Source organism: Pseudophryne corroboree, chromosome 12, assembly GCF_028390025.1.
Source record: "Pseudophryne corroboree isolate aPseCor3 chromosome 12, aPseCor3.hap2, whole genome shotgun sequence".
In the NCBI taxonomy this organism is placed as follows: domain Eukaryota; kingdom Metazoa; phylum Chordata; class Amphibia; order Anura; family Myobatrachidae; genus Pseudophryne; species Pseudophryne corroboree.
This window is the reverse complement of record NC_086455.1, coordinates 121,910,922-121,935,621: the sequence shown is the minus strand read 5'-3', so window position 1 is coordinate 121,935,621 and position 24,700 is coordinate 121,910,922. Positions and strand designations below refer to the sequence as shown.

General features: G+C 43.8%; 1 protein-coding gene and 1 non-coding gene across 14 annotated transcripts in view; both read right to left on the bottom strand.

Moving 5' to 3' along the window:
• The window catches only part of KTN1 (kinectin 1), a 277,158-nt gene that overhangs the window by 21,863 nt on the left and 230,595 nt on the right, over positions 1–24,700 (bottom strand). For all 13 annotated transcript variants that reach the window (XM_063947961.1, XM_063947966.1, XM_063947958.1 and 10 more), the window contains 2 exons: positions 4,218–4,295; positions 3,670–3,852 (listed from right to left, as the gene is read on the bottom strand). In XM_063947961.1, coding sequence (XP_063804031.1) covers positions 3,670–3,852; positions 4,218–4,295 — 261 coding nt within the window. The remainder of the gene's footprint in view (positions 1–3,669; positions 3,853–4,217; positions 4,296–24,700) is intronic.
• On the bottom strand, positions 14,913–15,026 carry LOC134981567 (U5 spliceosomal RNA). Its single transcript, XR_010190695.1, has one exon. It is a non-coding gene; the product is annotated as a U5 spliceosomal RNA (small nuclear RNA).

The window sequence follows — 24,700 nt, the reverse complement described above, 5'->3', positions numbered from 1 at the left end:
TGCATAGAAAGTGCTACAATGCAGCGCCAAGTTCTGTTGTACCGCATCAGCAACTTTGTACATATTTAAAGCTAACTCCTGTGCTGTTAAAGTGGCAGCCCGATGTCTCTGGTACAGACAGAGCGGTGTTTTGATGCATCTGCGGTGCAAATAAAGGCACAAATTTACAGAGAAAGTGGCTTAGCCTGGTTTACTCACACCACGAGTCTCATACCTCATGGCATATTGAGGCTAGATGTATAAGGACACATCTGTACCTTACATATTGTACACATCTGGTACGCATACTTAGCAGGAGAGAACTTATATTAGTATTGCACTAATTGGGTAAAGGCATAAAACATCTCATGGCAAATTTTGTTTCCATTTTATTCTGCCTGTTTTCCTCTGCATAATGCACTGGAAATAAAACTTAACGCTATCACTATGTAACCAAAATAAAGCCGTATTTGCCCTAACACAAAGCCATGCTGAATGTAAGGTACACAAAGCACTTAGAAATGGATTCTCTGCATAACAGACAGACATGTAGTTTGGTCACAGAGGAATAACGCGTGTACGGTTACAATGGGGGTTGCATGATATAGAAGGACATATAGTTCTAAGAGATATGCAATATTGGATCAAATTGTATTTTAGGTTTGTTCACACATCGGTCCCTTATTAAGCTTTAAGGTACACAGTTCATAAATTCACCTATATATTAACGGGAGGCATTTGATATGCCGGCTGTCAGGATCCCGGTGCTCAGCATATCGGCGCCGGCATACCGACAACTATTCTCCCTTTTGGGGTATCCACGACACCCCTGCAGGGTGAATAAATAAAGTGCCGCACGTACCGCGCCACCACGCCCGCAGCATGGCGAGCGCAGTGAGCCCCCAAGGGGCTCTTTTGCGCTCGCCCTGCTGCCGGCATGCCAGCGGTCGGGATCCCGACATAACATAGTAGACCCATATTAACATCACATTCTAAGAAAAATATGTTACGTAAAGCATAACAGCATTTTAAGATGCCTTATCAGTATAATCTGTCTAAACCAGTGGTTCCAAACTGGGTGCCTCTGTGCCCTCAGCTGGTGGTCCAGGACCAATTCAAATTATTTATGATCAATGTAACAGGCAAAACCAGTGCTTGTGGCTTCCAATCATAAGATATGTGGACAAACAGATGTGAATCCTGTCCCTCCCACATAACTGACCCCAGGAATGACATATAAACACAATGTACTTAATTGAATATTCTTATCTGAATTTCTCGATAAAAAAAACTTTTGGCCTATGGGTGCTATATATATATATTTATTTTTTATTTTTTATTTTAGAGATGTGCGGGTTCGGTTTTACTTGGAGCTCGAAACGGCATCTTATTAGATCACGGATGTCACGAGTATGTATATATATATATATATATATATATATATATATATATATATGTTGCGATTGGCTGGCACTCTAAACTAACACCAACTCCCACGGTGCACGCAAAAGGAGATTTAAACAGCAAACAAATCAGGGCACTCGTGGTGTATAACTCCAAAAGAACAACTCTGTAAACAGAAAGACTTGCTTTGACTTGCAACGTTTCGGGCTTTAATTGCCCGTCGTCAGGCAGAAGAGACAAACAAGAATACAGAAAAAAGTTTACCTTTTAAGTCCTGCAGAGACCGGGCCGTTCGCGCCGGTCCACCACGCTCCCCCGCTGTCTTTCTGTTTACAGAGTTGTTCTTTTGGAGTTATACACCACGAGTGCCCCGATTTGTTTGCTATATATATATATATATATATATATATATATATATATATATATATATATATATATATATAAGACTCAGATTGGTCGGCACTCCGTGTTAACAGAGTCAACTGCCCCGGTGCCCTCCTATATAAATTGTACAGTCACTATGGTCCCTAGGGAGAGTTGGCACACTCCCAAACAATAAAAGAACCAGGCGGCACTCTGGGGACTTGATGCAAAAGATGTGAAGATTTAGTGAAAAAAATCACATACAAGATTTAGTGAAAAAAAAATCACAGCATACAGCCTTGACAAAAGCGTCCTGCGCGGCGCTGAAACGTTGGCAAAGCTATGCCACTTTGATATGTGATTTTTTTTCACTAAATCTTCACATCTTTTGCATCAAGTCCCCAGAGTGCCGCCTGGTTCTTTTATTGTTTGGGAGTGTGCCAACTCTCCCTAGGGACCATAGTGACTATATATATATATATATATATATATATATATATACACACACATTATATATATATATATATATATATATATATATATATATATACACATATATACACACACACACACACACACACATACATACACACACTGCATCTGCCACGACTGTGGAGGGTGCACTCTCGCCGAGAATCAGTCCATAAAGTATGTTCGTAGTTCAACTTCTTTAATAAAGTTCAAGAATAGTTTTTAAGTCGACGTTTCGGTCCAATTATGGGCCTTTCTCAAGACATGCAATTCATAATGTCTACAAAATAGTAAAATGTCTAAAACAGAAAACGAGTGTTATCCTCTGGTGTAAAGTCTATTTAACTATCTGATGTTTCTATCCATGGTATGCACCTGTTATTCATCCTAAGGTGGTGGTCTCATTTGACCTTTTTGTATATTAGTCACTCGTTTTCTGTTTTGGGGGCCTGGGAGGCACTGGTGAAGGTAGAGCATGTGACCATATATTTTAATGTATTGTATTCTTATGGCATTATTTTACTATTTTGTAGACATCATGAATTGCTTGTCTTGAGAAAGGCCCATATTTGGACCGAAGCGTAGACTTAAAAACGGCACTATTCTTGAACTTTATTAAAGAAGTTGAACTACGAACATACTTTATGGACTGATTATTGGCGAGAGTGCACCCTCCACAGTCGTGGTAGATGCAGTGTATTTGTGTGGCCCTACAAGGACACTGGTAGCACCCGCATTTCTATTCAGTTGAATTGATGTGAGTGCAGGGCTCTCTGTGGAGATAGATAGATAGATAGATAGATAGATAGATAGATAGATAGATAGATAGATAGATAGATAAAGATAGACAGATAGATATAAAATTAGCCTTTGCTTACTGGCCGAGTTTAGTACATTCAAAGTCACAGGTGGCCAGCTTCCAGACACGGGTAACTTTGGATAATGAGGCCGTTGAACATGATGGGAGCGCATGTATAAGCTGGGATAACTTCTCCCACTGTAGGGTATCATTTTAAAGTTGTTTATTGCGCCAATGAGATAGTCAACTATTGTAACTGCATGCAATCACTTTATGGTGACCTTGCCTGTCCATACTGTCCTGTGTCAGCTCACTGTGCTCTTATCAAGTATGGAGATAATCACTATTAAGTGATTAAGATGTTGTTTCTTAGTACATGAGGCAACTATGCCAAATACAGCAGCAAAAACTAGAAACGTATTAAGATGCCCTACATAGAGCAGATGTTATCGGAAGTTAGAACCTGTAGACATAGCACTGTAAAGCTCCCTACAAAACAGATTTTGGAGACCACAAATCTCAGAGACATATTCCCCATGGTTGGAGCTTAACCAGAAAATTCCTTGGCTGTGGTACATGTGTGAGGGATGGGTGCAGGGGAGGCTTTGTGTAGATTAGGAAGAGGTACAGAAGTGTCCCCCCACTCTACCAACCTCTCTCTGCTCATCCTGAGACTCCTCCAGTTTCAGCTTCCACCGTCCCTCCTCTTCTTCTACGCTGCGCTGCAGCCTCTGCAGAATTCCTTCCGTTTCCGCAAGCACAGATTTGTACTTTTCACACTCCATCTTCAGCATAATGTGGACTTCCTCCCCTTCCTTCAACTTCTGCTCCAGTACCTAGGAAAGGAAGATTTTCTGCCTCATTAACACGGACACAGTGATGTTGTGTCGCTCAGGTGAATTGAAGGGATTTCCAAATCTTGGTGGTAATACAAGGATCTTCAGCAGGACTATTTCATTACAGAACACGGACTTGTTCCACGTTGTGGGGAACATTCGGTACCAATAACTATGGAGTAGGCCAGTAAACAGGGAGAGACTAAGCGGTCTATTTACGAAGCCTTGGAGAGAGATAAAGTATCAGCCAATTAGCTCCTAACTGCCAAGTTACAGCCTGCATTTTAAAAATGTCAGAAGCTGATTGGTTGGTACTTTATCAATCTCCAAGGCTTAGGAAATAGACTAGTAAGACCGCCCCTCACCTTCACTTCCGCATCTCCTTTTTCATTCAAACAAACTTTTGCCAGCTTCTCAAATTCCTGAATCCATTCACCGTGATCCTAGGGGAGAGAACAAAATGTTTATTTCACAATTTAAAGCAATATTGTGACCATTACTGTGGAAAAAAAAGACACAATTCTTCTGAGAAAAAGGAAAGAACTCCCATCCCTGACTTATACCCCTTTCACATCGCACTAAAAACCCGGTATCGACACGGCATATTGCCGTGTCGAAACGGGTCCGTGTGCGATGTGAAAGGTCCTTTGGTAAATTAGCGGGTCGCCTGACCCGGTAATTCAACCCGGTAAAAAAGAAGGGTTATTACCGGGTTGATTACCGGGTCAGGCGCAGTGTGAATGGGAGCCGTTCCAATGCGATACGGCTCCCATTCACAGCAGAGGCGGCGCAGGAGATGAGCTCATCTCCCGGCGCCGCCTCCACCCCCGCCCCTGCTGCTGCTGCGCCCTCCGCTGCTATGGCAACCGACCCGGTATATTGCCGGGTCGGAAAGCCAGCAACGGAGCGCAAATGCCGGATCCCACCCGGTAAGTAGACGTTTCTCTTACCGGGTAGGATCCGGCATTTGCGATCTGAATGCAGCATAGGGTAATACACAATTGGCCATAAGATTTTTGCGCAGGATTAATGCACTCTTTTTCCTATTGCTGCGGCTACGTACGCTCCAGATTCTCACGCTACCCAATTGAAAATAACTGGACACAAAAAGTCTTAAGGACGAAACGCGTTGGGATTCCTCCTACTGACCTCACAATATCTTAGATAAGTTACCGGTATGCTCTTTTTATCTTGAATTTTTTACTTAATATGTGTTTTTAATTGCTAAAAAAATTATTTTTTACATTTATCTTAAACTCTGTAACACTAATAAATATGTATTTTTATTTTTAATTATTTAGTACTCCTCATCTATTTATATAGTTTTTTGAGACATCCCCTGTCAAAGTATGACACCATTGGTCCCTTGAACCCTTATTCCCAATCTCTATATACGTTCACAGTATCCTACCAACACTGTATATTTACAGAAAGTTGGGAGTGTCATTGTCATCTAAAAATTATAGTGTTATATCATCACAAGTGGTGCTGCATTTCTCTGTTTTTCACACACATACATATAATATATATATATATATATATATATATATATATCCATCTATATATATATATATATATATATATCTATCTATATCTCTCTTTTATATATATATATATATATATATATATATATGAGATATATATATGAGATATATATATATATATATGAGATATATATATATACACACACACACACACACACACATCTATATATATATATATATATATATAGAACAGACAGTAGAGGCACTCTCCAGAATTCATAAAGATGCAAAAAGGTGAATTTATTTATACGTTACACAATACACTCGAATGGTATTCCTTGATATGTCCTCAAGCGCTTTCGGCCCACAGAGGGCCTTCCTCAGGAGGCAGTATGTAATAATTCCATCAGAACATAAGACCAAACACAGGGTCTACCCGGATATCCAGCAGTAAGCTGGGTTATGCCTGACAGGCTCTATATACACCAGTGATCAATTAGAATTTGGCGCTAAACACGCCCCTAATATGACCTCATATCAAATGCGACATAATTATACAAACTAACATCTAAAGCAATCAGTACAAAATAAATACCAAAATTTCCCAACCAAGAAGGGGTAATGCAGGACACACTTATACTTAGCGGCCAGGCTCCATGTGACACAAGTGGGCAAAGCCCGTCCGTTGTAAACACTAATAGCGGACATTCCCCGTCCACAGCTGCTGAGTACAGACGGACCGCAGTGACGTGCGTAACTAGGCAACAAGCCGCACTTCCTGTCTGTGAAACGCACGTGTCACAAAGACGGAAGTAAAGCTGGAACGCATATCGGAACTCTCTTAGACAGAATAAAGACATCCAGTCTGTCAAATCCAAGTAAATTCTGAATTAATTCACTCCAATACGGAATCTATATTAAATAACATGGGACCTAGCCAGTTTAGTGTGTACCTCATTCCCCGGTGTAAAGAGCCAATCAGCTGCAGTTAAAAACCCCAAAGTTAAAGATAATAAACACACAATATACAAACCATAAGGGAATATACAAAAAATACACAAAAGAATTTAGTATTGATCAGACCATACAATGGGTACCCACTATTGCTGTATTATCTCTATGCAAAACTTGATATATAAATAAATAAATAGGATACCTCTTCATACAAAGATGAAGAAAATCTTATGATCCAATTAGTGGGTAACCCCAGTCGACCAATATTAAATCAAAAAAAACAAAAGAAACAGCCTTAGCTATAAAATATCATAATCACCACATATCCAGACAATAAAAATTCCTACATATGTATATACATATACCTATAGGTGTCGGTCAGAGCATATCACTACCCCTAATCAAAGATATTTTTTTAAAACAAACATCTATACGGGAAGATATGTATCAAAAGTGCTATTGCACAATCTATATCCACCATAGTCAACGTAGAAAAAAATTAAGAGGGTTAGATTCATTAAGTCCATAGGGGGACACTGAACCCAGTCTGTGGATCCACCTCGCTTCCAACTTCTTTAATAGGAGTGATCGATCCCCACCCCTCTTAGGAACCGGAACCCAGTCAATGATCCGGCACTTCAAGGACGCCACTTGATGTCCTAATGTTAGGAAATGTTGGGCCACCGGTTTGTCAGTCTGTCCTGTCAACAATGCCTTGTGAATTGAACTCCGATGGTTCGCCATCCTCTCCCTAAAGGTGCATGTGGTCATTCCCACATAGGGGAGGCCACAAGGGCAGAGGAGCATGTAAATTACATGATCGAGTCGGCAATGCAGCCGAAATCTAATATTAATCATTTTCCCACTTCGGGGATGCGGAAATTTATCTCCAGCCAACATGGAACGACATGTCACGCATCCAAGACATTTTACACAACCCTTCTTTTGTGGTTGCAGCCAACCACTTTCTTCCTTGGTGAGTCGCTTCGCTGGGTGCATGAGGAGCTGTTTCAGACTACGGCCACGTCTGTATGCCATCATGGGCGGTTGTTCAAACAGTCCCTTTAATTTAGGGTCAGACTTCAATATTGGCCAATGTCGTCTTAATGATGATCCAATGTTGGTGGATTTACCATCAAATTGTGTAACGTATATCATACGTGCCTCCTTCGGTGGTGCAGACCTTATGCATTTTGTTCGTGCCCTCATCAAGCAGGTATCAATAGTACTCTTTTTGTACCCCCTTTCCAAAAAGCGGCTCTTCATCTCCAGAATCTGTGTTTCAGCTTTTACTGGATCAGTATTGTTCCTCAATACCCGCATGAACTGGGAGATGGGTAAGCTTGATTTTAATGCCGGTGGGTGGTTACTTGTTGCGTGTAAGATCGTATTCCGATCCGTCTCCTTTCTGAATAGGGTGGTTCCTAATTTATTCCCCTTACGAAAGATTGTGAGGTCCAAAAAATTGATAGAATCCCCACTAATCTGACCAGTGAAGCGTACTGTGGATTCTAAACTGTTTAAGTGTTCCAACATACAGTTAAATTCAAACTCAGTGCCGTCCCATAGCATAAATATATCGTCTATAAAACGCTTATAATAAATGATTTTACTGCCATATGTAGGTAAGATATTAATCATCTCATATTGATGCATAAAAATGCCTGCATAGATAGGGGCCACATTGGAACCCATAGCAGTTCCTGAGCACTGTATGAAATAATCATTTTGGTACATGAAATGATTATTCAGCAAAATCAATTCCAAGAATTCCAATAACCCCTCAATGGGGATTGACAAAGTCCCTACTGTAATAAGTAGCTCCCTTACTGCTTCAAGACCCAGATCATGGGGAATTATAGTATATAATGATGACACATCAAGTGTCGCCAACAGAGTTCCTTCGTCTAGGTCACCAAGTTCCATGATTTTAATAAGGAAATCCCCAGTGTCTTTTAAGTAGCTAGGGATAAATGGGGTCAGTTCCTGTAAAAAAGAGTCTACAAACATCGCTAATGGTTGTAAGAGAGACCCTCTGGCTGATATAATCGGCCTTCCCGGGGGGCTGATCAAGGACTTATGAATCTTGGGTAGAGTGTATAGTATAGGACAGATGGGCTGTTCAACCTTCAAAAAAAGGGATATCTGTTCAGTCAGCCACCCCTGGCTGACCGATCTATCAACCAGAGAGTCAACCTTCTTTTTAATAAATGGCATCGGATTGGTATCACATTTAGTATAAGTATTCACATCGGATAACTGGCGCCTGACCTCAGCATCATAGCTCTGAAAATTCTGAATGACTACGGCCCCACCTTTATCGGCGGGCCTGATGACGATACTATCATTGTTACGTAGATCATTCAGAGCCTTGCGTTGCTCAGGCGTCAGATTCCCAAATGTTCTATCAGGCATGTTATTGAAATCGTTCTCAGTCATTCTCAGGAACGTCCGTATGCTAGCGCTACAGGTCGGTGGATCAAAGCTACTAGGTTTCTTCAGAACAGCAGATCTAGTTGTCCCTATCTCAAGATTCCCTGTTTTGTCACTGAAAAACTCTCTCAACCTTAGCTTCCGGCCAAATTTATATTGGTCGACTGCCAGGTTAAAGTCATCATGTCTGGCTGTTGGCACAAAAGATAAACCGAGAGCCAAGAGGGAGGTCTCATTAGTAGTGAGATTATAATCAGAGAGATTAAAAATATTGGTTAAACTTTCTTCCTTCTCCCGCTTCTCTTTAAAACCGCCTCTTCTTGGGTGGGGTCTTCTATTTCTACTCGGTTTTTTGCTGCCGCCACCGGTCTGCCTCTGCCTAAAAAACCACTTGGAGGTCTAGATCCCAGGGAATCTGAATCTGAAGCTGAGTGGGATGTCGATGAGTCTGCACCCGGTTGGTATCTATTACGGAAAGGTCTATTTTGTCTAAACCGTCTAGAATTACCTGTTCCACCCGTTAACCATCTGTATACCTGATGGGTAGCATAGTCATGATTCACCGCCTGTAGCTTTTTCCTTTTAAATGTTACCAATTCGTCTTTAAACGTATCAACCTGTGTTTGAATCTTTTCACACCAGGTATCGGTTTTATCCGATTTCAAAGTCTGGTGATGGGTTTTTTCAAATTTGACAATTTCTTCACGAATTTTCACCAACTCCAAACCAACCTCTTCAATAACTAATAAGATGAGATCGAGTGAGCACTTATTTAATACTCCACACCATTTGGTGCAAAAAGCAGCGTTGGTTCTACCAATGGTGGGAGTATTGCTCACCCGAAATCCTCGTGGTATTTTTTTGGAGCGGTGATATTCTGAAAGGAACTGGCCATGGAGCGTAAGCTCAACCTCCCGACGTTTCAAACGAGTAATTCTATGGAATAAATCAATGGACTTCTCAGCAGGTAATGATTTAAATTCAAGGTGATCAAAATACACTTTTTCTGCGTCATCATCTGTTAATGAAACTACTTGATTTTCAGCTGCTAAGAGGAGGCCTTCATCAAAAGAAGGAGTACCTGATTGGGTCATTCTCAATAACCTAACAACATATGGTGGCTAAGGGGACTAGACTCTGAAGTATAGCCCCAAAACACCTAGATCTTTTACAGACAAAATACAATCACATATCTCAAAGCAAAGAGCCTGAGCATACTATGGGACGACACTGAATCTTCTGACCGACACCTACAAAAAAAGTGTATATAAATACACAAAACATCAAAAAAAGCAAAATTAGACCATAAACATAATTAAAATTGTTAAAATTGGGGAAAGAGATAACTGCCGTAGAGCCCACTCATACGGCTCAAGATATCCCAACAGGTAAACTTGAAAATGAGAAAAAAATCAGGTGATGGGTGTCCAACCAGAAACCAGTTTTATAGAAAAAATTTTGGATATATATATATATATATATATATATATACATACACACACAGATTGAGTATCCCATATCCAAATATTCCGAAATACGGAATATTCCGAAATACGGACTTTTTTGAGTGAGAGTGAGATATTAAAACCTTTGTTTTTTGATGGCTCAATGTACACAAACTTTGTTTAATACACAAATGTATTAATAATATTGTATTAAATGACCTTCAGGCTGTGTGTATAAGGTGTATATGAAACAAATGAATTGTGTGAATGTAGACACACTTTGTTTAATGCACAAAGTTATAAAAAATATTGTCTGAAATGACCTTCAGGCTGTGTATGTAAGGTGTATATGAAACATAAGTGCATTCTGTGCTTAGACTTAGGTCCCATCACCATGATATCTCTTTATGGTATGCAATTATTCCAAAATACAGAAAAATCCGATATCCAAAATACCTCTGGTCCCAAGCATTTTGGATAAGGGATACTCAACCTGTATATATATATATATATATATATATATATATATATATATATATATATATATATATATATTTATTTATTTCCTCTCTCTCTCTCTATATATATATATATATATATATATATATATATATATATATATATATATATATATATATATATATATATATATATATATATACACACTGCTCAAAAAATAAAGGGAGCACTTAACACAATGTCAATCACACTTCTGTGAAATCAAACTGTCCACTTAGGAAGCAACACTGATTGACAATCAATTTCACATGCTGTTGTGCAAATGAAATAGACAACTGGTGGAAATTATAGGCAATTAGCAAGACACCCCCAATAAAGGAGCTGTTCTGCAGCTGGTGACCACAGACCACTTCTCAGCTCCTATGCTTTCTGGCTGATGTTTTGGTCACTTTTGAAAGCTGGCAGTGCTTTCACTCTAGTGGTAGCATGAGACGGAGTCTACAACCCACACAAGTGGCTCAGGCAGTGCAGCTCATCCAGGATGGCACATCAATGCGAGCTGTGGCAAGAAGGTTTGCTGTGTCTGTCAGCGTAGTGTCCAGAGCATGGAGGCGCTACCAGGAGACTGGCCAGTACATCAGGAGACGTGGAGGAGGCCAACAACCCAGCAGCAGGACCGCTACCTCTGCCTTTGTGCAAGGAGGAACAGGAGGAGCACTGCCACAGCCCTGCAAAATGACCTCCAGCAAGCCACACAAATGTGCATGTGTCTACTCAAACGACCAGAAACAGACTCCATGAGGGTGGTATGAGGACCCGACGTCCACAGGTGGGGGTTGTGCTTACAGCCCAACACCGTGCAGGACGTTTGGCATTTGCCAGAGAACACCAAGATTGGCAAATTCGCCACTGGCGCCCTGTGCTCTTCACAGATGAAAGCAGGTTCTCACTGAGCACATGTGACAGACGTGACAGAGTCTGGAGACGCCAAGGAGAATGTTCTGCTGCCTGCAACATCCTCCAGCATGACCGGTTTGGCAGTGGTTCAGTAATGGTGTGGGGTGGCATTTCTTTGGGGGGCCGCACAGCCCCCCATGTGCTCGCCAGAGGTAGCCTGACTGCCATTAGGTACCGAGATGAGATACTCAGACCCCTTGTGAGACCATATGCTGGTGCGGTTGGCCCTGGGTTCCTCCTAATGCAAGACAATGCTAGACCTCATGTGGCTGGAGTGTGCCAGCAGTTCCTGCAAGACGAAGGCATTGATGCTATGGACTGGCCTGCCCGTTCCCCAGACCTGAATCCAATTGAGCACATCTGGGACATCATGTTTCGCTCCATCCACCAACGCCACGTTGCACCACAGACTGTCCAGGAGTTTACGGATGCTTTAGTCCAGGTCTGGGAGGAGATCCCTCAGGAGACCATCCGTCACCTCATCAAGGGCATGCCCAGGCGTTGTAGGGAGGTCATACAGGCACGTGGAGGCCACACACACTACTGAGCCTCATTTTGACTTGTTTTAAGGACGTTACAGCAAAGTTGGATCAGCCTGTAGTGTTTTTCCACTTTAATTTTGAGTGTGACTCCAAATCCAGACCTCCATGGGTTAATAAATTTGATTTCCATTGATAATTTTTGTGTGATTTTGTTGTCAGCATATTCAACTATGTAAAGAACAAAGTATTTAATAAGAATATTTCATTAATTCAGATCTAGTATGTGTTATTTTAGTGTTCCCTTTATTTTTTTGAGCAGTGTATATACGCATATATACACACACACACACACACACACACACACACACACACACCGACCCAATCGGCAGCACTCCGGTCAAAGAAACTTCACTTGAGGCTGGCTCATAAGCAACGTTTCAGCGTCTTTTATTGACGCTTTTGTCAAGCAGCATACATGTATGCTGCTTGACAAAAGCGTCAATAAAAGAAGGGAATCTGAACAGTGATCATCCAGAGGCTCATCCATAGGCCTGCAGAAAATCCACAGAACAACTAACTAGGATAATAGGATTTTGGTACTTACCAGGTAAATCCTTTTCTTTGAATCCATAGGGGGCACTGGAGTACTCTTGGGATATGGACGGGCGTAGCCGAACAAAGGCACTGAATATTCAAATTTAGGACTCTCCCCCCCCTCCATATCCCCGAGTACCTCAGTGTACGACCTCAGTGTTTTTTACTGAGCGAACAGGAACGATATAGAGAGGTTGACAATGGAGAATACCTATAACATAACGGACAACACAATGTTGACCCATAACCTTACTGTCAACTAAACAGTTGACACCATAACCGATAGAACTTTATAATTTGAACCAATCGGTGAAAATGTGTTACCATAAGCTCCTCTGAGCTTAATATCAATCAAGTAAAACTTGTTACCCTAAGCTCCCTTGAGCTTAAAACAACCCAGGTAAAACTGCTCTGGGTGGGCGTCCAGTGCCCCCTATGGATTCAAAGAAAAGGATTTACCTGGTAAGTACCAAAATCCTATTTTCTTTATCATCCACTAGGGGTCACTGGAGTACTCTTGGGACGTACCAAAGCTTCCCTCGTGGGCGGGAGAGCTGTTTGATACTTGTAACAGTAGGCAGCCCAAAGCTAGATGCTGATGGCGCCACCATTTATAACGTGTAAACGTGCACAAACATGGTGCACATGAAGGCTATATAGCCGCGTTTTAGACACTCCACGACCCACTGGGTCTGACATTCCCACAGAACCTGTGGGATGAGCTATTACTGACGTAGGCGATTGTAACTTAGCCTTAAGGTAAACCTGACTTGTAGTCATTATTATTACCCAACTGGATAATGTCTGCTAAGAAACTGGCTAACCCCAGTTGGCAGTATCATAGAGAACAAACAACGTATTCATATCACGTACTGTTGACGTCCGGGACATATATAAACGCGTAATGCGTGTACCACATTCAGAATTCTAAAATGTGCTGTCCACACAGGAACCCCTATTGGTATATTGATGTGAAGAATACGAAAGCGTGATTCGTCCGAAGATCTGCTTTGTCATGAGAAAACTCAAATACGGTGCCTTGGAATACAAGGCACCCAAATATGAAAACAAAACCCTTGCCGAAGCCAAGGCTATAAGAAAATTGTTTTCCAAAGTGAGAAACTTAATTCCCATTTGTTGAAAGGGTTCAAAATATGAAAACTGTAAGAAAACTGAACCCAACCTCAAGTCGCCTGGCGCTGTAGGTGGGATAAATAGTCTCTGAACTTTGATGACACCTTGTAGAAAGATGTGTACAGACGCAAATAGAGGCAAACGTCTTTGAAAATAAGTTTACCACACAGATACCTGCACTCTTAGTGCAGATTAACGCAGTTTTCCATGCCACCCCGTTTAACAGAATACGGGTAACTTGAAGGATGATGTTGGAAACTTCCAAGGTTTACAACCTATGTAAGCACACGAAATTTTGTAATAATGAGCTGCCTTAAGCGGCTTACTAGCTCGTAACATGGTTGGTATAACCGATACTGTAATGCTCTATTTCGTAATAATGAGCTGCCTTAAGCGGCTTACTAGCTCGTAACATGGTTAGTATAACCGATACTGTAATGCTCTATTTCTTAAGAGGGCGGTCTGAACCCTCACCCCGTCAGCCGCAGCTGCGGTACATAGATAATAGGTACCTAGGTAACTATGGGTAAACGAACGTTCCCTGATGTAACAGGTTGGACTTATTATGAGCGGGCCAAGATCGTGTGCCAGTATTCCTTTAAAATTCGAGAAGCAAACTTCTCCGAAACCCATGAGATACCACCAGTATGTTGTGACGAACTGTCTTATGATCCGTTTTGGCAACGGAGAGAGCAGTGGAAAATGGTAGAGCCAGATACCCGATGCTGAATGACCACACGAATGTGAGAGACTCCACCGCCACTGCCCTTGTGATCTGTTTTGTACCCATACTGATCTTTTCTAATTGTGGCGAGATGCCATCCTGTATACTTGAGGGTAACCCCCTTCTGTGGACTCACATATGACACACCTGTGGATTTAATGTCCAGTTTTCAGGATCCAAATCCTGACGGGTGAGATCCTCTGTCTAACAGATGTCCACTCACGGAATGATCTCTTGACATTTTCACATAATGGTGTTCTGAGCCATTGAGGATTTGAGTCACATGCCGCATTGCCATGCGGCTTCTTGGTTCTCATGCCGCATTGCCATGCGGCTTCTTGGTTCTCACTGGTTGTTGTGTATGCAACTGCCGTTGCCTTGTTTGACTGCTTAAGGCCAGCGTGAGGCAGGCATCAAAAATTTACATGAAACTCACGGTTGTTCCCCTCCACGGAAATCTTTAGTAAAAGGCGAAAGATTTATTCGTTCTGAAGAGAAACCAGAGTATATCCCTGGTCAGACTGAAAGCGAATCATGTATTGCATTGTAAAATGCACAGAGTTCTAGGACATTTATCGACCGCAATCTGTCGTGTTTTAGAACCTTTGTCGCTGATTTTAACTACAAATCCTGACCCTCTGCGACTGTAGTCCAGAGTATATGCACCCTTGTTCCTCTGTGGGAAACGCGAGTGAAGGGTGGCGAACTAAATTGAAAACACATCTTTATTCTTAATAGGTGAATACACCAATGTACCGCTAGTGTGCGTGTTTTGCACTAATTACTAGATGTACATTTGTTCTTGCTGGTGTAGTAGGTAAAAGTCTTTGATTTACCGTATTTATAATCTTACCTAGGAATTGACATCGTTTAGACGGAATTAGATGCGATTGTTTTCGAACTTGATCTGCTACCGCAGTATACCTTAGTAGCGCAAGTTAGAGGAACTTTGTTGAGACAGAGTTCTTATGTGAGATGAGCTATCATCCCAACATCACTTTGGTAAATACCCAAAGCGATAAGCAACGGTAGACATGAAATGGTTAATGGTTGTGGCGATTTGCAAACGCTAGAACCTGTGATGAACAAACCGGACTGGGTAAATACGCATTGTGAAGATCAAATGCAATTATGCAAATTTTGTGGCTCCAATAAGCAAATACTAACCGCAGAAAATCCATTTTCTAACTGTAGTAAATGACTTGCTGACTGATATTGCGACAGAGCTGTTTGGTTTTGCTCAAACAGAAGGGAATAAGTAACTTTGACTCTGTTGGCGTACTACTGCCTGGTTTATAAACCAGCAAAGACTAAATGACAACCTGCCAACCGTTCGACAGAGACAGTTTTGTACTTTAAGCTGTAAATAGCTGAGACATGTATGAGTTGAAGTCCTGAAACCTCGCAAATGTAACATGTAAAGACACGCTTCCCCAATTGTAAAAGAGGTCATCAAACCACTGGCTTGCTGACTGTAACGTCATGTCGTCAACGTCAGCGTGACTGTTTCTTATAAAGGGATAAAACGCCGTTACAAGTATGCGCTAATGGCTGAATAGCCTAAAGGGATAAAATGCCGTTACAAGTAGATCAAATGTATGAGCAAACAAGCTCTGGCATTGTCGCGCTTAACTAGCGACCATGAAAATAACCGGCGTTAGCAGAAGCTTTACAGATATGCTCTGCAGCTTATTTTAACAGTGATCGGCATGGTTTCATACATAGATTCTAGTGACCCACATGTATCTGTGGTTTTTATAATGTTTGACAGAAACACATATGTACCCTTCTCACTTGTAGTTATCGGTGTGAGATTTGACATAGAATCGTGCATTAAATTATAAGACCAGTGAAATAAACACTCTGGTACCCAAAGGAAAATTGGCCCTTTGGAAAGACTGTCTTTTGTTAACGCTGGCGGAGTCATTCCGAGACTCCGATTACCGCTGTTTTAATTTGAATTGCCAATGTTAACAATTTTAGTCTGCACTAGAGCCTTATTCGCTATGTAGACAGACATCATAATAGGCAACAAACAGACACTTGCACGACTTAATAAAGTTATTATATGGCATATATATCAATATATATATGTTATTGCTGAACAGCATATTTATTAGGAAACTAAAGTGTTCTTTATGTGAAAAGCAGTTCACATGGGCATGAAACCCGAACCAAATTCCTACTAACACCCCTGCGCCTTCTGGTGGCTTAAAGATGTAGGGCAGGAATGTTCTAGAATCATCCTGAACTAAAAATTCCCACTAACACCCCTGCGCCTCCTTGTGGAGTAAAGGTGTATGGCCGGAATGTTCAGGAATTATAAGCTGGAAAAACAGCAATGATTAAAAATGGCCCTTATGCTTTCACTGAAAATCACAGTACAGGCAGTGTTAATATAGGCTTAATAGCCTTTTATACAGGTAATATATGCTTAATAGCGTATATGTTATTACAGGTCTATTATACAGTAAACCCATACACTTAGTTAACTTCCAGTTACTCTAAATCCAGCCTGCAGTGTATATATTATATTGCAGCCTTAACCCATTCACTGCTTAATAAACTGAACAGCCTTTTTGTTAACCCATGCTGCCTCTGCTGCTATGGGCATTTACTCCCCCCTCACCCCCCCTGCAGCTGCGCTGCTTGTGAGGTAACTTCTATCCTATGTTACCTGCAGCGGATTGGAGCGGGTGCAGGGAGAGCGTATCAGCCCCTTGTGTCCCGCGATTTCCCCCTGTTCAGCCGTAGTGCTGTCCCCTCTTACACCGCAATAGCTAGCAGAGGGGTGCCGGGGAGCCGGATAGCAGCGGGGGACGGATGTAGGAGGCCAGCGGCAGCAGCCTGTCTGTCCGCGGCTGGCTGTATAGCGGACAGCGGGAGCCGGCCGGAAGATCGTGGGGCGCCGGATATGAGCGGCGTCGCTGGCTCTCTGCAGAGTAGCTGGCTCGGGCGGCGCTTTGTACAGCGGTGGCCGGGTACCAGCGTTGGGAGAGCGGCCGGCGTCTGATTGACGTGCGGCCGCTCGGAGCTGTGTAATCTCAGTTACCACCCCCTAGCTATACTGCAGTGTCCAGCTTAGCGATGGGAGAGCGGCCGCCGTCTGTGATTGACGTGCGGCCGCTCGGAGCTGTGTCCTCGCTGGGAGAGCGGCCGGCGTCTGTGATTGACGTGCGGCCGCTCTGCTGCTTGGAACGGGTGCAGGGACATAATTCAGCGGGGCATGAGCGGCGGCTGTAATCAGCTGTGGGCAACAGAAAAAAGAAACACTTTCCCCACACTGCAGGGCGGCAGCGTGAGCTGACCGCCCTGACCCCACCATACCTTGTGCTGCAAGCTCCGTCCAGCTTGAGACGGGCTTCTGATGCTGGCTGTGACGGACTTCTAAGCTCTGTCCAGCTTTCAGATCATCATCTTGGCTGTGCTATCCTGGCTGTGACGGAGCTTCTTCTGTAAGCTCCGTGCAGCCTGCAGGAGACAGCTGCCTGTGGCTGTGAGGGTGCTCTTTGTGAGGACCGACACGCCATGCGCTGCCTTGCAGCGCCTGTGGCTGTGAGGGTGCTCTTTGTGAGGACCGACACGCCATACGCTGCCTTGCAGCGGCACCATCCCGGACCCCTGTTTTTCAAGAAACTGGGGAAGGGAAGTGTAAAATAAAAAGAAAAATAAAATCTCAAATGTGGGCTCTTCCCACAAGCCTTGATGTTCGTGCTGTGAGCACCGAAAAAACACTGAGGTCGTACACTGAGGTACTCGGGGATATGGAGGGGGGGGAGAGTCCTAAATTTGAATATTCAGTGCCTTTGTTCGGCTACGCCCGTCCATATCCCAAGAGTACTCCAGTGACCCCTAGTGGATGATAAAGAAACCACCGGAGTCACAAACGGAAAGGCCCGAAGGACTATTGCCCAGGTGAACCCGGAACCTGGAATCAACCAAAAGCAATAAGTCCAAGCCAGTGCAAGGACCCGCCCTGTCCGTAGGGAACAGTAGCAAGAGGAAAAAGGTCCACCAGGGGAGCCAGCGCAGCTGCCCTGTGTCCAATGGGTCAAAAGGAGCCGAGTGGAGGACCCTAGGAACCTGGGACACGTCCCCCAGAGAAACTGGGTGTATCAACAAAAGCCAAACAGGAAGACATGCCTGATAAAGGATCAGATGACTGAGAATTGATCCTGCTGACATTGAAAAACGGACTGACAAAGCCTAGACCCTTCTTCAAGAAGATGATCTTTGTAGACCCATGTCCACAACTGGCTCGGGAAAAACCAGCAGGCCTGAAAACCTGAATGAACAGGGAGCAAAACCTTTGGGAAATTCTTAAATAATAAAGGATCACCAAAGGCCTGACAACGTCAGGCCGAAGCAGTCTCCCAGGCTCTTTGGAAAATCCCTTGACTGTAGGACGGTGGTCACCAGAGCCATCCCATAAAAGAGAGACAGTTTTGACCAGGATGCCGACCAAGGCCCTGAGAACGAAGTGTCGGTCTCAGAAAAAGGCTCAGTGGCGCAGCAATAGAAAAGAAGGCCAACAGAAAGGCTCCGGAGATCCAGACAGCCCAGCCGATGAGGCAGATCCAGAGACAAATCGAAACGTCCTCTATCTGCTTGAACCTATGGATGCCTACAGAGGGATGGCTACTATGGGGGTCACTCAGACCTGGTCGCACGCAGGCGTTTTTTGCACTGCTGCGACCATGTAATCATCGCCTACAGAGGAGGGGGTAATCGCTGTGCAGGGGTGCAATCGGCTGTGCAGTGAGCCGCACAAACAAAAGTTTGTGCAGTTTCTGTAAAGCCCAGGACTTACTCACCCGCTGCGACGATCCGGGCTGATGCTGACGTCAGGAACACTCCTCCCGAATGGCTGGGCACGCCTGCCTTTTTACGGACACTCCCTGAAAACAGTGAGTTGCCGCCCACCTTCATCCTGTCAATCTTCTTGCGATCGCCGGTGGGATCGCTTTCTTTGTAAGTTCTGTCGCTGCTCGGCGATCCCCGTCACCGGCAGCCGATGCGCTGTTCAGACCCAATCGCACGGCTGCGAAAAAAGGCATCATGCGAACAGGTCTGAATGACCCCCCTGTGTGAGAGACGAACGGGGAGAAACTCATGTAAGTCATCGATGCAATTACAAGAATAGGTGCAGGATCTCAGCATGGGAACTGGAACTCGGCACCCAGCATCTGCGAGACCGCATCACGTCCATTCTAGAAAGGTCCAGACAGCCGACAAGCAGTTGAAACCTTTCCGTGTGCGGATCCCCTAGAAAAGAGACTAAGCCAAGCGCTCAAAGAGTCTAGAGCCCCAGCCTTGGAAGGGGAGCTGGCGAACCAGAGGCGTCCTGCGTCCGTGGTACCTGTGACCATAGGAAACTTCTGCCCCAGCGCTGAGGACTGGCATCAGAGGTGATCAAGTCCCAGTCTTGAATACCGAAGGGCAGGGACGGTAGTCCAGGCCGTACTTGAGACACTATCCTGTAAAAGAGTGGAGAATCCCTTGTGAGGTGACCAGGATCCTGAATTGTATATGCCAATAAAACCTGGTCCAAGCTTAGAGGACAAGGGAGGAACTGAACAGATTCCCTCCTGTGAAACATGGCTACTACGGAGCTCAGGGTCCACATGTAGGTCATGGATGAACACTCTCTAAGGACTGAGGATAGCCCGAAGTCTGGACAGCAGGGCTCGCAACCAGTCGTACGGGAGAAAGATCTACTGGACAGTTAAACTCTGTAACGTAGCCTATCTTGTGAAGGTGTGAAGACAAGTCTGCTCCTCGAGCTTCTAGTCCCTAGGCTGAAGAGGCTCCACCATCTCCTGAATGTATGCTATCAAACACTCTGGAAACTGAGCGCAGAGAAGGAGGTCGACCAAATGTGGTGACATCCCTGTGATGCAGATGTGCAGCCACAACCAAACACGGATGTCGTTGGCCTGAACAGCCATGTCTTACAAGGTAGTAATGTACCTGTAAGCCAAATGGAGAACATAAAGACAAGCAAACAGCCAAAACTGCATCCTAAATGCTTTGGGATGCCATATAACCTCCTGGTGCCCAGACCTGCAGTAAGGGGCACAGCAACTCCCCACAGAACTGGGGGAACTGAAGACCCAGTCAACAACTGGAAATGGAGAATAAGACGATAGGTGCCGTGCACTGTAGAACCTGACACAGGGATGCTGCAAAAAAACCCTGTAAAAGAATGTGGAGTCGGGACAATGACTCTGGAATACGAGAGGGAGTCCACTGACTCCTGATAAACTTCAGCCTGTCCGCGATCCCACGGAAAACATAAGCTGAAAACCACTGAGGGGGACTTTGCCCTAAAATTTAAAGTGAAGCCCTGAGAGACTCCCTCTCTGACCCAAGTGTCCAATGTGGCCCCAATCCGCTGCGGAGACGTAGGTCTCCATTCCTGGGAACCCCCAGAGGAAGACCTGTCAGTCACATGGTAGGGCTGTAAGCTGGTCTGGTAGCTGGATGTCCGGTTACCCAGGGCGCTCAAGCACAGGGCTGTAAACCACCTGGCTGGAGCTAGCTACCTGAAAAAAACCTGACTCTTAATCTTGCCATACAGGCGGAAGAAGTTCAGGACCGAGCTGGTGCGGCTAAAGCAGAAACATTGTTATGGAAGTGTCAAAGTCAGAAAAATGTCTCAATGCACGTTGCCATATTTGCACCGCACACTGGTCCGCGCTGCGCGTGCGTACGCTCTCCCGTGGAAGCGCATACCCGCAATAGCGTGCACACGCAGGCGCGGTATGCGTATTTACGGTAGAGTTTATGTGGTCGTAGCGTGCGACTCATTCGTTACATATTTTCACAATTAATGTAGTTTATAGATCATGGTCCCTTTGATAGATTCTGAAAGTTTGGTTAAAATACAATGTCCCAGAGCTGAGGAATCCCTCTTTATATCGTACGAAGGGTCTAACAGGAATCATATAGCAGTGTTTGGTACCCATCGGAAGAGTATTTAATTAGCAATATTCCGGTGTTGGTTTGGAGCGTATTAATCGCTCGTGCGAATAGTTATGGACATAAGAAGTTTATGTCCATTTCTATTATTTACACATACTCAGGTATGCGGCGGGAAACCCAGTTTCCCACCCACCTGAGCTGTTGGAAATCGTCACAGCCCACCTGTATGAATCACCCTATGACCTTTTGTTATGATGCAGGGCCGAATTCCTTCGGCCAATGGACAATGGGATTGTAGGACCAGGAGATTGCATTGTGTGTAGGGCATAAATAGGCAGGCCGACCACATCCAGCTCTCACTCTCTCATCAACGGTTATCTGCTGATAGCCGGGAGCTGGATATCGAGGCGCAGGCGATCATACCCTTTGTGCGTAAGTTTCTCTCCGTAATCATTGTCTTTCTGTGAGCCAATTTCTCTCCATCTCTCTCTCTCTCTCTCTCTCTCTCTCTCTCCTCTTTTCTCTTATATCTCTCATAGTATTATAGTATTGTACTGTATTGCATTTAGGTCAGTGTAGTATTGTCTTTTTGTATTTATTGTTTAGTTCTGTGGTTAGGAAGTCTCTGTTATATTGTAGTGTATCATTTGTACTGTTATCCCCTTTTACAAGTATATTAGATATAATACAGTTAATAGGCTTTGGAACCTAAACCAGTATCTGTGCATTTTCTATAGTGTTAAGTGTTCACTTGAGCGTCGGTGACGCTCAAGCAGCTTTGTAGTTAGTCAGGTTACACAAGGTTGCATTTACACCCTGTACTCACATTAAGGTATTCAATGTATTTCAATGGTATAAGGTTTTAACATAAAGGTATAGTGTTGTGAGCGTCTGCATCGCTGGTGACCTCCTCGTGGTCTCGAGCGTATGCTACGCCATAGCGAATCATTCCCCTAGACATAGCCAATAACGTGTCCTGTGATCACTGGGCCGTGAGCGAACGTGACGCTTGAGCGTCTCGCCTACGGCTGAGCGATCGCTACGCCAATAGCGTACCATTACGGTACTTCTTAAGTAAACAGCGTACAGTGTTCTTAGCTTCATAAAGGGTTGTTTATACGACAAGGAATTTAGCATTGTCAATTGGGGGCCTCGTCCTATACTTCTCACATCTGCACTAGGTAGATCAGCAGACATTATCCCCCAGCAAAGGGTGGGAGATTGTCTCATAGTGCTGACGGGATAAGCGTCTGCTTCGCTTAGATAAAGAGTGCTGAAGGAACCCGGTAACCGGAAGTAAGAACAAAACGCTTGTGTCTTTTAAAACTGTTTATTTTTCTTTTGTCTTGCGTACGCACGCATATATCTGCATTTCTGTTTCATTTTCGTATATCACTATTCCTGTTTGCCAATTTTATAGTTGATAGAAAGTGCTAAAAAGAGATTTGCTGTTATTTCATAGTAGAGGTAATAGTTAAAGTATAGAACAAACACACGGTTTGTCTGAGATACAAGGCAGTCAGTGTGGATTGCGGTAGATGATCAGGGATCATTTACATTGATAAAAATATATTGTGTTACGGTGGATCTTTATATTGCGTACACGTGTCGCTAACAAAGACTAGCGTACGCAATCCAAAGGCAGACGCACGCAGCGTTCATTACGCAACGCAGCGTCCGGTTACGCCCACGTAGCTCAAGCTGTGATAAAGTGAGGTAACGCAAAGGCGATAATTAACGCACAGCGGTAGATAACGCGACGCGGTAAATAACGCAAATCTATTTTTGACAAAAAAAATCTGAAATTTAGTTTAACAGATCCTGCTCCTAATTGGTAACACTTTTGGCCTAAAGACAATTTCTGCGCAGAAATAGATATAGAAACAAAAGTGTACATGTGTTGAGTGAGTGTGTTTTGTATACAAAAGTTTATATAACTTTAAGGTGGAACCAAAAGGAAAGCCGGGTACTCGTCAAGGGACATACGTGTAAGTGACATATACGGTGGCTAGGGAGGCATCCCTGGTTAAATAATATTTGAGCATTAGAGTATAGCGGACCATAAGGAACAAGACCAGGAGGTCATAAGGAACAAGACCAGGAGGTCGTAAGGTAAAAGGTCCGCTATAAAAGTCCAGTGGCACAACGCCTGGGGTGTTGGTGCAGAACCCATATAGGCCATAAGCTCTTGCTGAAGGAATCGCGGCCGGAAACATCGATTCCATTGGTCTTTCAGTACATGACAAGTAGTGCTCGTGTACTGAACGATTGGACCGCACGTAATTGTGTGCAGTAGTTAGTAATCTGACCTAATACCATTAGAGTAAAGTGGTCACAAACGCTATTTGTACATTCTGACGTGATTTGTGTAATTTTTTATTTTTGGAAGGGAAGTTCGCTGGTCACTCAGGAACTATCTAACAACCCCACCTTTACTGGAAAGAGTAAGTGTCCTGCGGGTAACCCTCATATGTTCCAGTAAACTGAAGGTTCCATAGGGGCCCTGTATCGAGTACGCCAGCACCACGTCGGTGTGATCAGGTCGTATTGGTCGAGGTGGGCGAGTGAGTGGGGTACTCGGTAAACCGCCACCGCCGGCCTACTGTGGAGTAATTTGGTTGTCTGTAAAGGCTTGCTGAAAACCTTGATACAGAGATCCAAGGAGGACTAAGCAACACCTGCAGACTATGGGGGCCAGTTGCTCAGGTAGGGGGCGATCAACCCTGGTTCAAGTTGATTCTGTGAACCGACCAGTTGGGTCGGCACGATATGTAATGTGTGAAAAATACGGTAGTCACACAGAGGTTTTATGTGATGAATGGGAGAGAATGACAGTACAAGACAGGGACAAATTCCCAAGAATAGGTAGCTTCAGTCCAGAAGTGTTACAAAATTTAAGGAGGAGGATATGTCTCGTAAAATCAGCAAAGAGACGAATTCAGCATCATGATTATTTACAGTTATGGCACCAGGAAGGTGAGATACAGAGAGGTTTGGCTCTGGCGGCAGGATCTGGGGCAGTCAGGAAGTTGATTGCCACAGCTCCTCCCCCACCATACATTGCAGGAGAGAAGTTGATTGCGGAGAGAAACGCACTGGGTTGTAAAACACAAACTCTTAGTAACACTGTAAATGTTAATGATGTTAACCAAATAACTCATGCAAGTATTAACCCGTGCAAGTTGTACCCTGTTGTGAACCTTCCTCAGGAGTGTGATCAAGAAAACGATTCAGCAACAATTTCAGCTCTCTCTCTTG